Source organism: Benincasa hispida, chromosome 3 (genome assembly GCF_027475165.1).
Source record: "Benincasa hispida cultivar pf3 chromosome 3, pf3_genome.v1.1, whole genome shotgun sequence".
NCBI lineage: Eukaryota > Viridiplantae > Streptophyta > Magnoliopsida > Cucurbitales > Cucurbitaceae > Benincasa > Benincasa hispida.
Genome location: NC_143480.1, coordinates 38,052,181 through 38,064,487, shown reverse-complemented (window position 1 = coordinate 38,064,487; position 12,307 = coordinate 38,052,181). Strand labels below are relative to the sequence as shown.

The 12,307-nt window shown below is 38.2% G+C and overlaps 2 protein-coding genes across 2 annotated transcripts; one reads left to right on the top strand and one right to left on the bottom strand.

Annotated features, from left to right (window-relative positions):
- Nucleotides 1–211: 211 nt before the first annotated feature.
- On the top strand, nt 212–655 carry LOC150037244 (uncharacterized). The gene has a single exon (XM_090311933.1). The coding sequence runs from the start codon at nt 212–214 to the stop codon at nt 653–655; it is 444 nt and encodes a 147-aa protein (XP_090168059.1).
- Nucleotides 656–7,874: 7,219 nt separating this feature from the next.
- LOC120073870 (Ribosomal protein L4/L1 family) lies at nt 7,875–10,382 on the bottom strand. Its single transcript, XM_039026772.2, has 2 exons — nt 9,070–10,382; nt 7,875–8,249 (listed from the first exon to the last, which is right to left on the bottom strand). Exons 1-2 carry the CDS (start codon nt 10,171–10,173, stop codon nt 8,136–8,138), a joined length of 1,218 nt encoding a protein of 405 aa, XP_038882700.2. The 5' UTR covers nt 10,174–10,382; the 3' UTR covers nt 7,875–8,135.
- Between the last annotated feature and the right edge of the window lie 1,925 nt (nt 10,383–12,307).

Genomic DNA, 12,307 nt, shown 5'->3' with positions numbered 1-12,307 from the left:
CATGCTGCCTAATAGCTTCGCGCTTGCTAAATTATGCTCAAACATCGCCAAATTCCAAGCCTTAATAATCGGCCTCCAAATGGCTTTGGAGATTGGGGTATCTTACATAGAGATTTTCGGTAACTCAAAGTTGATAATCAATCAGCTCTTACGCTAGTACGAGGTAAAGCATGACGACTTGAAGCCTCACTTCATTTATGCTCGACAGTTGATGGAAAAATTCAAAAGTGTGACATTGGAGCATGTCCCGAAGACGGAAAATAAGAAGGCAGACGCTTTGGAAAACTCGGCTACTGCCTTGTCGGTTCTAGATGATGTATCTCTTAGTATATCGCTTTGTCGAAGGTGGGTTGTGCCTCTGATCGAGACCGCATGTGAAGAAATGAATGCAATATCAGTTTACTTAACCGACGAAGAGGACTGGTGGCAGCCTATAATAGATTACCTCGAGCATGGAAGGCTTCTGGACGATCCTCACCATAAAACTGAGATTCGAAGAAGGGTTGCACATTTCATTTATTACAAAGGGGTTTTATATCTTCGATCCCTTGAAGGACTCTTTCTGCGGTGCCTTGGAAAAGAGGAGTCCGCAAAGGCTTTGGAAGAAGCACATTTAGGCGTATGCAGCGAGCATCAATCCGGACCAAACCTATAGTTCCAGTTGAAAAGGATGGGTTACTACTGGCCAGAGATGATCCAGAATTCAATGGAATACGCAAAGAAGTGCGAAGCTTGTCAATATCATGTGAATTTCATTCATCAGCCGCCCAAGCCTCTGCACCAAACTATAGCCTCGTGGCCTTTTGAAGCATGGGCGCTTGATCTGGTTTGCCCTATAACATCTAAGTCATCAGTAGGGCATTTTTATATCTTCACAACCACTGATTACTTTTCAAGATGGGTTGAGGCTATCGCTTTAAGGGAGGCTAAGTAAGAGAATGTGTTGGACTTTATCCGCACTCACATCATCTATCGGTACAGTATGCCCCACCGAATCATGATAGACAATGGGAGACAGTTCTCCAATAGCTTAATGGACAAATTGTGTGAGAAATTTAAACTCAAGCAGTACAAGTCGTCCATGTATAACGCCGCTGCGAATGGGTTGGCAGAGGTATTCAACAAGACATTGTGTAACCTGCTAAAGAAAATTGTCTCCAAGTCGAAAAGAGATTGGCAAGAAAAGATTGGTGAAGCGTTATGGGCTTATCGCACCACTCATCATACCCCTACAGAAGTCACTATGTACTCTCTGTTTATGGGGTAGAGGTTGTCCTTCTATTGGAAAGAGAAATTCCATCGCTAAGAATGGTTGTACAAGAAGGGTTGACTACAGAAGACAATGCTAAGCTGCATCTCCAAGAATTGGAAGCACTGAATGAGAAACGACTAGAAGCTCAATAAGCGTTGGAGTGTTACCAGACGCGAATGTCTAAAGCTTTTGATAAGCATGTAAAGTCTCGATCTTTTCAAGTTGGAGATCTAATGCTCATTGTAAGAAGACATATTATCATGACAAGACATACGGGAAATAAGTTCACGCCCAAATAGGATAGGCCCCACGTCATCAAAGAAGTCTATACAAATGGAGCATACAAGATTGTTGATCAAGACGGACTAAGAATCTTGTTGATCAAGATGGACTAAGAATCGGCCAATCAATGGAAGGTTTCACAAGAAGTTTTACGCTTAACAAATGTAAAAAAAAAAAAAAAAAAAAAACAATTGAACTACGTTATGACTTGATCCTTGTCGTTATAAATGGTACGTAGGCAGCTTAAAGCAATTTAAGTTCAGTCACTTGAAAAAAAAATGAATTCAAGTGCATAAATAAAATGGGAACTTAAAAGAAACTCCAAGCACTGAAAGTTGTGACATGATTAAAGAGAGAGAGAGAGAGAAAGAGAAAGAGAAAGAGAAATGTCTTCCATATAAGAAAGTTTCAACATTACAATACGATAAATAATCTAGCAATCAAAGAGGCCTAGAGATTACAAAATTCTTGGAGCCCCCAACAACCAACACAAGGGTAGCTAAACAGGGTGTACAAGATTGGATCATGGTACCCAATTGTAGTCTTTCAGCTTCTGTTACATAGCTTCTAACATTTGGTGCAGCATCTTCAAGGCTTTGACGTCCTTGTCAGAAATAGCAGAAGTAGTCTCTATGTTATGGCTCCTCTCGTGTTGGAGGCATCAAGCTTGTGTTGATTCAGAAGATTCTCATTCTCCAAGAGTTGCTTTGATATTTTGACTCGTTCAACTTTAATGACTACTAGCTTCACTAACAATTCTTCATCTTCTTGCAAAGATCGAGAATCATGCTCTAGTAGTGCTTTTCTTTTAGCAAGGGCACTAATTTCATCATATAATATCTTCTCAAAGTGAAACTCAGCCTCCTCCAGACATTGGTTGTTATTTGACTGGGTCAATTGAGAAGAAAATGGTGATTGGAATTGATTGTACCTCTCCACGTTTCAATAATAGTCATCTATAAGCTTTTTAAGTGGGGGAAGATTGGCTCCACAAATGTCAGAAATTTCCACAAACATCTGGTGAGTTACGTTTTTCAGACAAAGGACCTTCTCGAAGGGGGTACGTATGATTTTCTTCTGTATAGTTTCCCACATAGCCAAGACAGCATGGCGTCAACATCAGAAACTACATTGGCAACGCAAAATTCGGACACCCTAGAAACAACCGCGGAAGTTGATTTGTTCACATGTTTGGGGAGTTTCTAGGCCACAAGAGGATGAGTCAAGTTCACCCTTGTGCCAACCAAGGTCCCAGAGTCGTTCGTACACGTAGAAGTAGGCTTATGTCCATTTGAGCTTGCCAAGGTTTTTGAAGCTTCCCTCAGTTGTAGAACTCTCTCTGCTGAAGGAGTGTTTGGGAAAACTGCTTCCCTATTTTGAGAAGCCAAAGCTTCAACGTACCATATGCCTATTTCCTTTCCGACGTGGTGAATGTGTTCAGGAGTAGCAAGTTTTTCAAGTAGCATCTCTAAAGTTTCGGTACCCTCAGCGACTGTATCGATAACGAAGGGGCTCATTAAGGATTTTTCACTTTGTGGCCTTGCCAGCTCTTGGAGTAAGGCATTCAAAGGCGACTAAAAAAAACAACACAGCATGGGTCATATAAAAAATAAATAAATAAAAGAAAACACAAATTGTACTAGTAAGTTAGGAGCATCGGGGACTCCAAAATCAGTTTAATCCCTTGCTAAAGAATCATGGCCTGATGTCTTCGGCTTCTTGGAGGGCCTCTTCCAATGACGATCACTAGTGCTACTGTGACTCTCCTCTTCCATTGAGTGTGGAGCATTCTTTCATGTGACTAAGGTCGTCTCTTCAACCAAATGAAGTTGTTTGCTTCCCTTGATGGTCCCTTTGCTTTTGAAAAGTTTGGGTTGTGCCGAAGGAGGAATGACGCTGGATACCAAATGATGTATGTTCTCCTCAAAGTAGCTTCCATGTTTCTCCTATCACCAAGCCTTGAAACGCGAAGTGGCGTGATTATGTGAGTTTAGCGTGCGGGCAGGAAAGAATGCTTTGGAAGAGGTTCTGCTCCTCATACAAATCCTCCAGTGATACAGTACATTGCGGGAGGTGGAGATAGGAGGGAATCCCCCTATGTCATTAGGATGGTCTTGGTAAAAGCCAAATTTTCTGCCGAACCAGTAACGGCTATACGATTCAATAATTGAGGTGCTCCCACATTGGGATACGTAACAGGATCACATACTGGAAAAATGTGAAGACCCACTAAATGAGAGGTACTCATTATCAATCACTTGCTTGTGTTTATTCATACCCTGAATATTCACATGCCACTGGATGCTTGCCCCCTTGTGGATCAAATCTCGAGCTTCATATTCCCCAAAGTAGATCACCCCGCCTTCACTAGAAAAGTTGGACATCTTAGGACCCTGAACATCTACCGGAACAGGGTAGTGGGTGTTAAAATAATTGGCAGCCAAACCATGGACATAGTGCATAGGGAAGCAGAAATCCGTGCGCCTGATTAGGTTTGAAGTTTCGATTATCACTCCTAAGCCTGGATATATGTTCGCTAGGACGGGAACGGCAAGGCTGAAAATATTCCTGTCAGCCATTAAGCTAGCAGTTCTGAAGACGCAAGGATGAAGATGGGCTCCTTTCTAGGGAAACACGAAAAAACATAGCCTACAGGACAAAAAGGCTGCTAACTACGTCTTGTCCTGCGGATTGTCTTCCACCCCGAGTTCCTAAAAAACATGCTTTCTCTAGCTGACCATGCTCGAAATGTGATCTCTGCACCGCACGGATTATGAGTAGATTGGGGACGAAAGGCTCTCTTTTGCTTTCTATTTGGAGGTCTGTCGTACTTTCAAGTACCAAGGAACCAAAACGAAATCCATGCGTTGATAGTCACCCATGAATCGCTTTTGGTGAAGGTCCCACGGTCATTTTTGGAAGACTTCGTACGATCCTTTCCTTGTGATAAAACTATCAAGTAGTACGCACGAAAAAAATGTTCGCAGGTCATTAGCAAATATCTTCCTTTCTTTCGTGAGCCGATTAATTCCTTGAAGTTGGGGATAACTTTCTTGTAGAACCTTCCTTTAATAGGAGGACCCTCGAAGGACCATAAATCCCATAAAGATATTGATAGTTCACCCGCCATGGTATGAAAGGTGTTAGTGGATGGGCACCAAGCTTCGCAAAGGGCCCGCACAACATCGTTATTGTGATCATACGTGTACAAAGAGGCCATCACTGCATTGAACAAACAAGTGTCATAAAAGCGATATTCGTTTCGACCAACAACAAACTCTAGCCATTCCTAGTAGCAATCAGTAAAGGTAAACTCTCCAGGGACATTGCTACAGCATTCCCACAAACTTCATTTTCAATCAAACGATGCACAAGAGTTGACACTCTATCATAGTTAGGAGCCTTGCTGTGGATGGTAGACTTTTTTAAAGTCCACACTTTTTTATCCGAAGTCAAAGGCACTTCCATCAATAGTCCAGTAGCCATCACATCGTCATTCAAATCAGGCCAAATATCCGCAAAGGGACCATCCAATGACTCCTCCACAGGAAGGCTAAGTCCATCCTCATTAGGTTGGTCTCTATTTGCAAAGATCACGAGATATCGCTTTCCAGAAAAAACGCGTTTGGTAAAGCAGATCATGATGCTACACAAAAAAGTGGGTGAATCTCAACCGCATAAATTTCAAAATAGTAATAATAATAATAATAATAATAAATGAATAAATAAACAAAGGGCGGAGATCAGAGCCGTTAGAGCGCTGAGTTGGAAACCGATGGAATGCTCAAATCAAAGACTGAGGCTGGGACTGATGGAATCCTCAGGCCACGTACTAAGGTCGAAGCCAATAAGGGGTTGGACATCAGAGCCGTTAGAGCACTGAGTTGGAAACTAACGGAATGCTCAAGTCAAAGACTGAGGCTGAGACTAACAGAATCCTCAGGCTGCGTACTAAGATCGAAGCCAATAAAGGGCGGAGATCAGAGCCGTTAGAGCACTAAGTTGGAAACCGACGGAATGCTCAAGTCAAAGACTGAGGCTGGAATCGACGGAACCCTCAGGTTGCGTACTAAGATAGAAGCCAATACGGGGCGAAGATCAAGCACTGAGTTGGAAACCGATGGAATGCTCAAGTCAAAGACTGAGGCTAGGACCGACAGAATCCTCCGACCACGTATTAAGATTGAAGCCAATAAAGGGCGGAGATCAGAGCCGTTAAAGCACTGAGTTGGAAACCGACGGAATGCTCAAGTTAAAGACTAAGACTAGAATCAACGGAACCTGCAGACCACGTACTAAGATCGAAACCGATAAGGTGCCAAAGTCCTTAAGGACTTAGGGTGGAGTCTTCAGGTTACAAACTAGGATCGAGCTTGCAGAAAGGATGTTGAAATCCCTCAGACCACCTGGCGTTTTGTTCATAACTACAATAAACAAAATACTCACCTCTTGCAAAAAAGATGTTGATCCCTCGAATTGTAAGCTACAGATGACTTGAGTTCCTGATAAACAAAAATAGGGGTGAGTTAATAAAAAAAACAATTACCCTTTGGAATTTTAAATAATAAGAAAAAAATAAAACGGAAAAAAAATTAAAAAAAAACAAAACTGAAAAAAGAAAGGAAAAAAGGGGGGGAAATGGAAAAAAATCTGTTGGAAAAAATAAATAAATAAAAGGAAAAAAAAAAGAAAAAAAGAGAGTTTTTTGCTGAAGGAAAAAAAGGGGAAAAAAAAACAGAAAAAAAAGAGCTTAAAAAAATTAATTTAGTTATGAAAAAAAAACATTTCGAAGTTAGGTTAGATTAAAAGAAAGGGAAAAAGAAGAGAAAATAAACGAAAATAAACGAAAAGAAAAAAAGAGAAAAAAAAAAGAGAGAGAGAGAGAAAAGAAGAAGAAGAAGAGAGGGTCAGAAAGGGGAAACGGAAAAGAAAAAAAACAAAAAGAAAAAGTTTGATGGCTCCGGTTGGATCTCATGGCTGGTGGCTCCGGGACTCATGGCTCGGCTCGGCTCGTCCTAGCAGCTCGACGGCTTGAGTAAAAAAAAAACAAAAAACAAAAGAAAAAAGAAATGGAGACTGTTGAATCCAAAATCAAATCAGAAAATCTAAAATTCTGTGATATCTAGATTTCATTTGATTTAAAAACCCCAAATTTTATTTTTTTTTTATGATTTTTCTCTCCTCATTTTCTAAAAGTAGCCATGTACCACCCTTACATTAATTAATTTTAATCTCCAAATGAATTTGGGATGAAACTCAAATTCTCATTCTAAATTAAAGATTTTTTGAGTTTTATTTCTAAAATCAAATTAAATTGAAGATAAAACTCGAATTCTCATTCTAAAGTTCAAAATTTTTAAATTTTATCTCAAAATCAAATTAAATTGAGATAAAACTCAAATTCTTCAAAATTTTTAAGTTGTCCCAAGTCAAATTAAATTAGGATGAAACATGAATTCCCTTTTTAAATCCAAATTCCTACGATCTCTTCAAATCAAATTAGGTCTAAAATAATCGTTGGTTTTTCTCATATTAAAAGTTTGGTCATCCTCTATGAATTTTAGTTAAACTTGTGCACTAAATTATTCTCAAATATGGGCTTAATTTGGATCTAAAATGTCAAAATAGACCCAAAGCCAATTAATAGGACCCAAAGACCCGACTCGAATCCAATTAATTAAGTCCATAGACCAACCAAGCCCAAATCCATGAACCAATTCGGCCTAAGCTCATCATTCCAAACTCAATACAACTCTTGAAGCTGCACTCTTCTAAGACTCCACGACAATCCAGAGACAGGTTTGAAAGAGCTAATAATGGAGAGCTGTCCAACTAAGAGATTAAATACCCCACAAGAAGGATATCAGAAATGAGAATAATTCCCCCATGTTAAATATGGAATAAAACTTATCATGACAATTGGATTCAATCAATTTCACCGCCCTTTTCAATTTAGAATGGATTTGATTTAACTATTTCAAGCGTTTATAATTTGAAAACAAGTCATTTTGAAAAAAATTAAATGTTTAAATACCTTCAGAATGTAGTATTTTAAACAATTTTTATCCAAAAAATTTGAATAAAAATTATCTAAAAAAAAACTTTTTTCTAAACTCTTAATTTCTATATGCCATGAAAAAAATAAAAATAAAAAATATAGCTGGGTGGATAGAGTACATCTCAAACTAACTCACCAATGTTCAACTTGGAAAAATGTGCCCAAAAAAATCTAGCACACACAAATCATGGCTTATCGGGAAAATGATATGCAATTGAAAAACAGCAACAAAAAAACAGAGAAGACATGCAAATCACAGCATATAACATCACAATAATGAAATGATATAAAGCTGCACTCCTCTTTATAATTTTCAGTTTCGACAATAGGAACAACTAAACAAAGAGAAGGAATCTAGATAAAAATGGGAGAGCAAAAGGCCAAAGTTAAATTATCGATGTTATTTCACTCAGTGTTCTCCCAAATCACTTCCCTTCATAAACGCAAAAGAAAAAAAAATCAAAGCAAGAATAAGAACTCCTTAAGAAAATAGATTAACAAAAGTAATAAGGTCTATGAGATTTTAAATAAACAAAAACGAAATTACTGAGAGACACCAAGCCATTTCGAGAAGTTCTCGAACTCGGTGTAATCGCTGTCTGAGATCATCGTTTGATACCAAGCCTTTCCTGCGGCTCTGATTGCAGTAGCCTCCTCCTGTAAGTTTAAAAGAAGTAATACAGAGGTTAGGATGTTCTACAATAACAATTGTACCACCTTATTAAACAACTTGTGTTCACGGCATTCCATGATTTTAGTTTAAAAGAAGTAATACAGAGAAGTACAGAAAATTTTCAAAGGATAGAAACTACTCCCTCAAGAAGATAAAAACAAATGTTAAATCATTTGGACCGAAAATTTAAATATATCAACATTTTAACAACAAAGAAGACTCCAATAACACAGTTCCCAACCAAAACCATCACAGATTACTAGTAGGCAGGAAAAGACGAGTACACCAAAGAAAAGGATTGGTTGTGAATTCAACTAATCTGATCAGATATGAAGCATAAACATTTGCATCTCATAAATGAAACTGTAATCAACATTTTCATTACTTGCAGTGATGTCAGATGGAACGTATCAAGAATATAGTGATGTTAAATCCATGACAAACCATTACAGTTATAAAAAAATGTTAGTATAAAGAGTCAACACTAAACATGAAAATGGATGCATATCCAAGTTATATGTTATCTTGAAATAATTAAAAATAAAGCTTACCAACAGCAGACCCATAACTGAGAACCACATAAAAACATTCAAGAGAAATGTCAGTAAACGACCAATCAAAATAAACCAAAACAAAGAATGAAAACCAACCCCAAAGCAACAAATAATTAGAAATACATGAAGGTAGGCAATATCATAAGTCCAGACTAATATGAATATATGCACTAGTTGTTTTTCAAAAGAAAGTAAATAACAATTGACGAGCAACATGCAAAAGATCTCACTAAGAGTGGGAAAGTTATACCTTTGTAGTCAAATTCCTCTTCTTGTCGAGTTTCTCCTTCTTAGCCTTAACACGTTGCTCCTCCGCCAAAAGAGCCATTCTTCTAGCAGTCTTAGCATATGGGTTAAGCTTGAGCATGGCGTTCAAGTTCTTCAATGGGTTCTTCTTCAATGAAGGTCTCTTAACATTCTTCTTAATAGGCTTCACTACAGATTGCACTTCATCAGAGTTAATAATCCTTGACAAATCAGCATTCACCATCTTAGATCTCGGAAGGACATAACCCTTTTTCTTCTCTGAAGGCTTCTCAAACGATCCATAGACAGAATCAAGCTTCTCAAAAGCAGACTTGGTCCAGATCACAAACCTTCCAAGGTGTCCACCGGGAGCAAGTTTCAACAAATTAAGCCTCTCAACGTTAGCAATCTCAACTCCAGGAATGTTACGGAAGGCCTTAACAAGCTTAGCACCCTCAGTTCCGTAAACAATCAATGGACCCTTGCGAGAAATATAACGACGGTTCCTCATCTTACCCTTACCAGGACGGATCGCATGGCTATCTTTGGCCTTCTCAGCATCGGGAAACGCCCCAACCTGTTTAAGAACCTTTATTGCAGCAGAGGTCTTCTCAACGCCTTCAGCCGAGTCGCTCACAACAAGGGGCAATTCAGGAACAGACTCGATTCGATGACCGCGAGCAAGAACCAATGATGGAACAGCCGAGGCTGCAATAGCCGACACAACAGCGTACCTCTTCTGATTCACATTGATCTTACGGTGCCAACGGCGCCAGATCTTAGTCGGAGCGAACATTCGACCACCACGACACATGTTTCCGAAAGCACCCTGACCAGCACGGTGAGTACCACCACCAGGAACACGGGGAATACGAGACACAGCACGTCCAGTACCCCAAGACTCCGCTGAAGTTTGGTGGCCGGCGCGCTTGCTGACGGCGTAGGGCTGACGGCTGTTCTTCGAGATGTTGGAATGGACAAAGCTAACAATGTCCGGGCGAATTGAAGCCTTCATCACGTCCGGAAGCGGGACGGTGGGCGCCGCATCGGTAGCCATATCCCCTTCAAGGGACTGGACGGAAACAAGGGGGCGGGCGGCAGCAGCCATTGGAGAGTGATTGTGTGTGAAGTGAAGAACAAAGGAGAGAAACGAAAGGGAAGAATTAGGGTTTTGAGGCTTCGTGTTTATATATATATATATATGTGAATATCAGGGTTTTCTGATTGATGTCGCAGAAATGGATCCTTTTTAAAAAAATAAAAGAAAAGAAAAGGAATCGAAAATACATAATTAACCCAACTTCTCGATTTAATGTCGTTTTGGCATTATTTTAATTTGGTAATGTAACATAATTTTGCTCTTTTGGATATTTGTTTCACTGTTATCGATCCTTCTTTATCAAATTCCTGCAAGGCCCAATCTAACTCATTTGGGCCGACCCACCATGTAGGCCCGATTACACGCCCATTTGTTGAAAACCAAGACTGACTATATTTCACAAAAAAAAAAAAAAAAAAAAAAAAAGAAAAAGGAAATATGTTATTTCTTTCTTTAAGATAATGAGTGTAGAAAAACTTTGGTGAAATATGTTTTGTTATATCTCCTTAATATATCCTCTTTTGATTTGGGCTATGCAAATTGTGTTGTCTTATTATAATATTGTTGGAATATTTTTATTATAAGACAACCACATGTTCCACGAATGTGCTGAGTTATTAATCTTAGTCATACACATTCTCAACTTGTCTCGTGAATTGCAAGAATTTCAACACGATTTGAAAAAGTAGCCATTGTGGTATGTTTCACTGATCGCCATATGGCAGTGCCTCCACATATGAGCAGATAACTTGTTTAAGATCTAACTTTGATTTTTCAAGGTTGCAGTTGGTAATGGTTTTGTAAATAAGCCTGCCAGGTTATCCTTCGAACAAATTTTGTTATACAGTGATGTCGCCTTTTTCTTCAAGATCATGAGTGTAAAAAAGTTTTGGTAAAATATGTTTAGTTCTATCTTCTTTAATATATCTTCATTTTGATTTGGGCTATGCAAGTTGTGTTGTCTTGGTATAATATTGTTGGAAGATTTTTATTATAAGACAAACACATGTTCCACAAATGTTCTGAGTTATTGATCTTAGCCATACACATTCTCGACTTGCCTCGTGAATGCAAGAATTTCAACATGATTTGAAGAAGTAGCCATTATGGTATGTTTCACTGATCGCCATGATATAGCAGTGCCTCCACATGTGAACAAATAACCTGTCTGAGATCTAGCTTTGATTTTTCAAGGTTGCGGTTGGTAATGGTTTTACAAATAAGCCTGTCAGGTTATCCTTTGAACAAATTTTGTTGTATAATGATGTCGCCCTTTTCTTCAAGATCATAAGTGTAAAAAAGTTTTGATGAAATATGCTTTGTTCTATCTTTTTTATTATATCCTCCTTTGATTTGGACTATGCAAGTTGTATTGTCTTGGTATAATATTGGTGGAAGATTTTTATTATAAGACAAACCACATGTTTCATGAATGTTTTGAGTTATTGATTTTAGCCATACACATTTTCGACTTGCTTCGTGAATTGCAAGAATTTCAGCATGATTTGAAGAAGTAGTTATTATGGTATATTTTACTGATTGCCATGATATAGCAGTGCCTCCACATGTGAATAGATAACCTGTTTGAGATCTAGCTTTGTGTTGATCAGATAAATATCCAAATCTGCATAACTAATTAGATTAAAATTTGATTTATTTAATAAAATAAACCCATATTGATCGTTCCTCGGGAGATAACAGAGTATATTAATTCCATTCTGATGTCTTTTTGTTAGAGAAGAACTATATCTAGCTAATAAATTTATTGAAAATGAAATATCCGATCTTATATTATTAGCAAGATACATAAGTGCACCAATTGCACTAAGATATGGTACTTTATGACCAAGAAGTTTTTCGTTATTATCTCAAGGTTGAAATATATCTTTCTTCAAATCCAGTGAACGAACTTCCATTAGAATGTTCAATTGATGTGTTTTATCCATATAACTTTTTTAAAAAAATTTCCCATATAAGTTGATTGATGAATAAATATCCTATCTCCTAATGCTTAATTTGCAAGCCAAGGCAAATTTTGTTTTTTCTAAAATCTTTCATCTCAAATTCTTTTTTGAGATATTCTATTGCCTTTAAAAGCTCTTCAGAGGTTCCAATTATATTTAAGTTGTCAACATATACAATT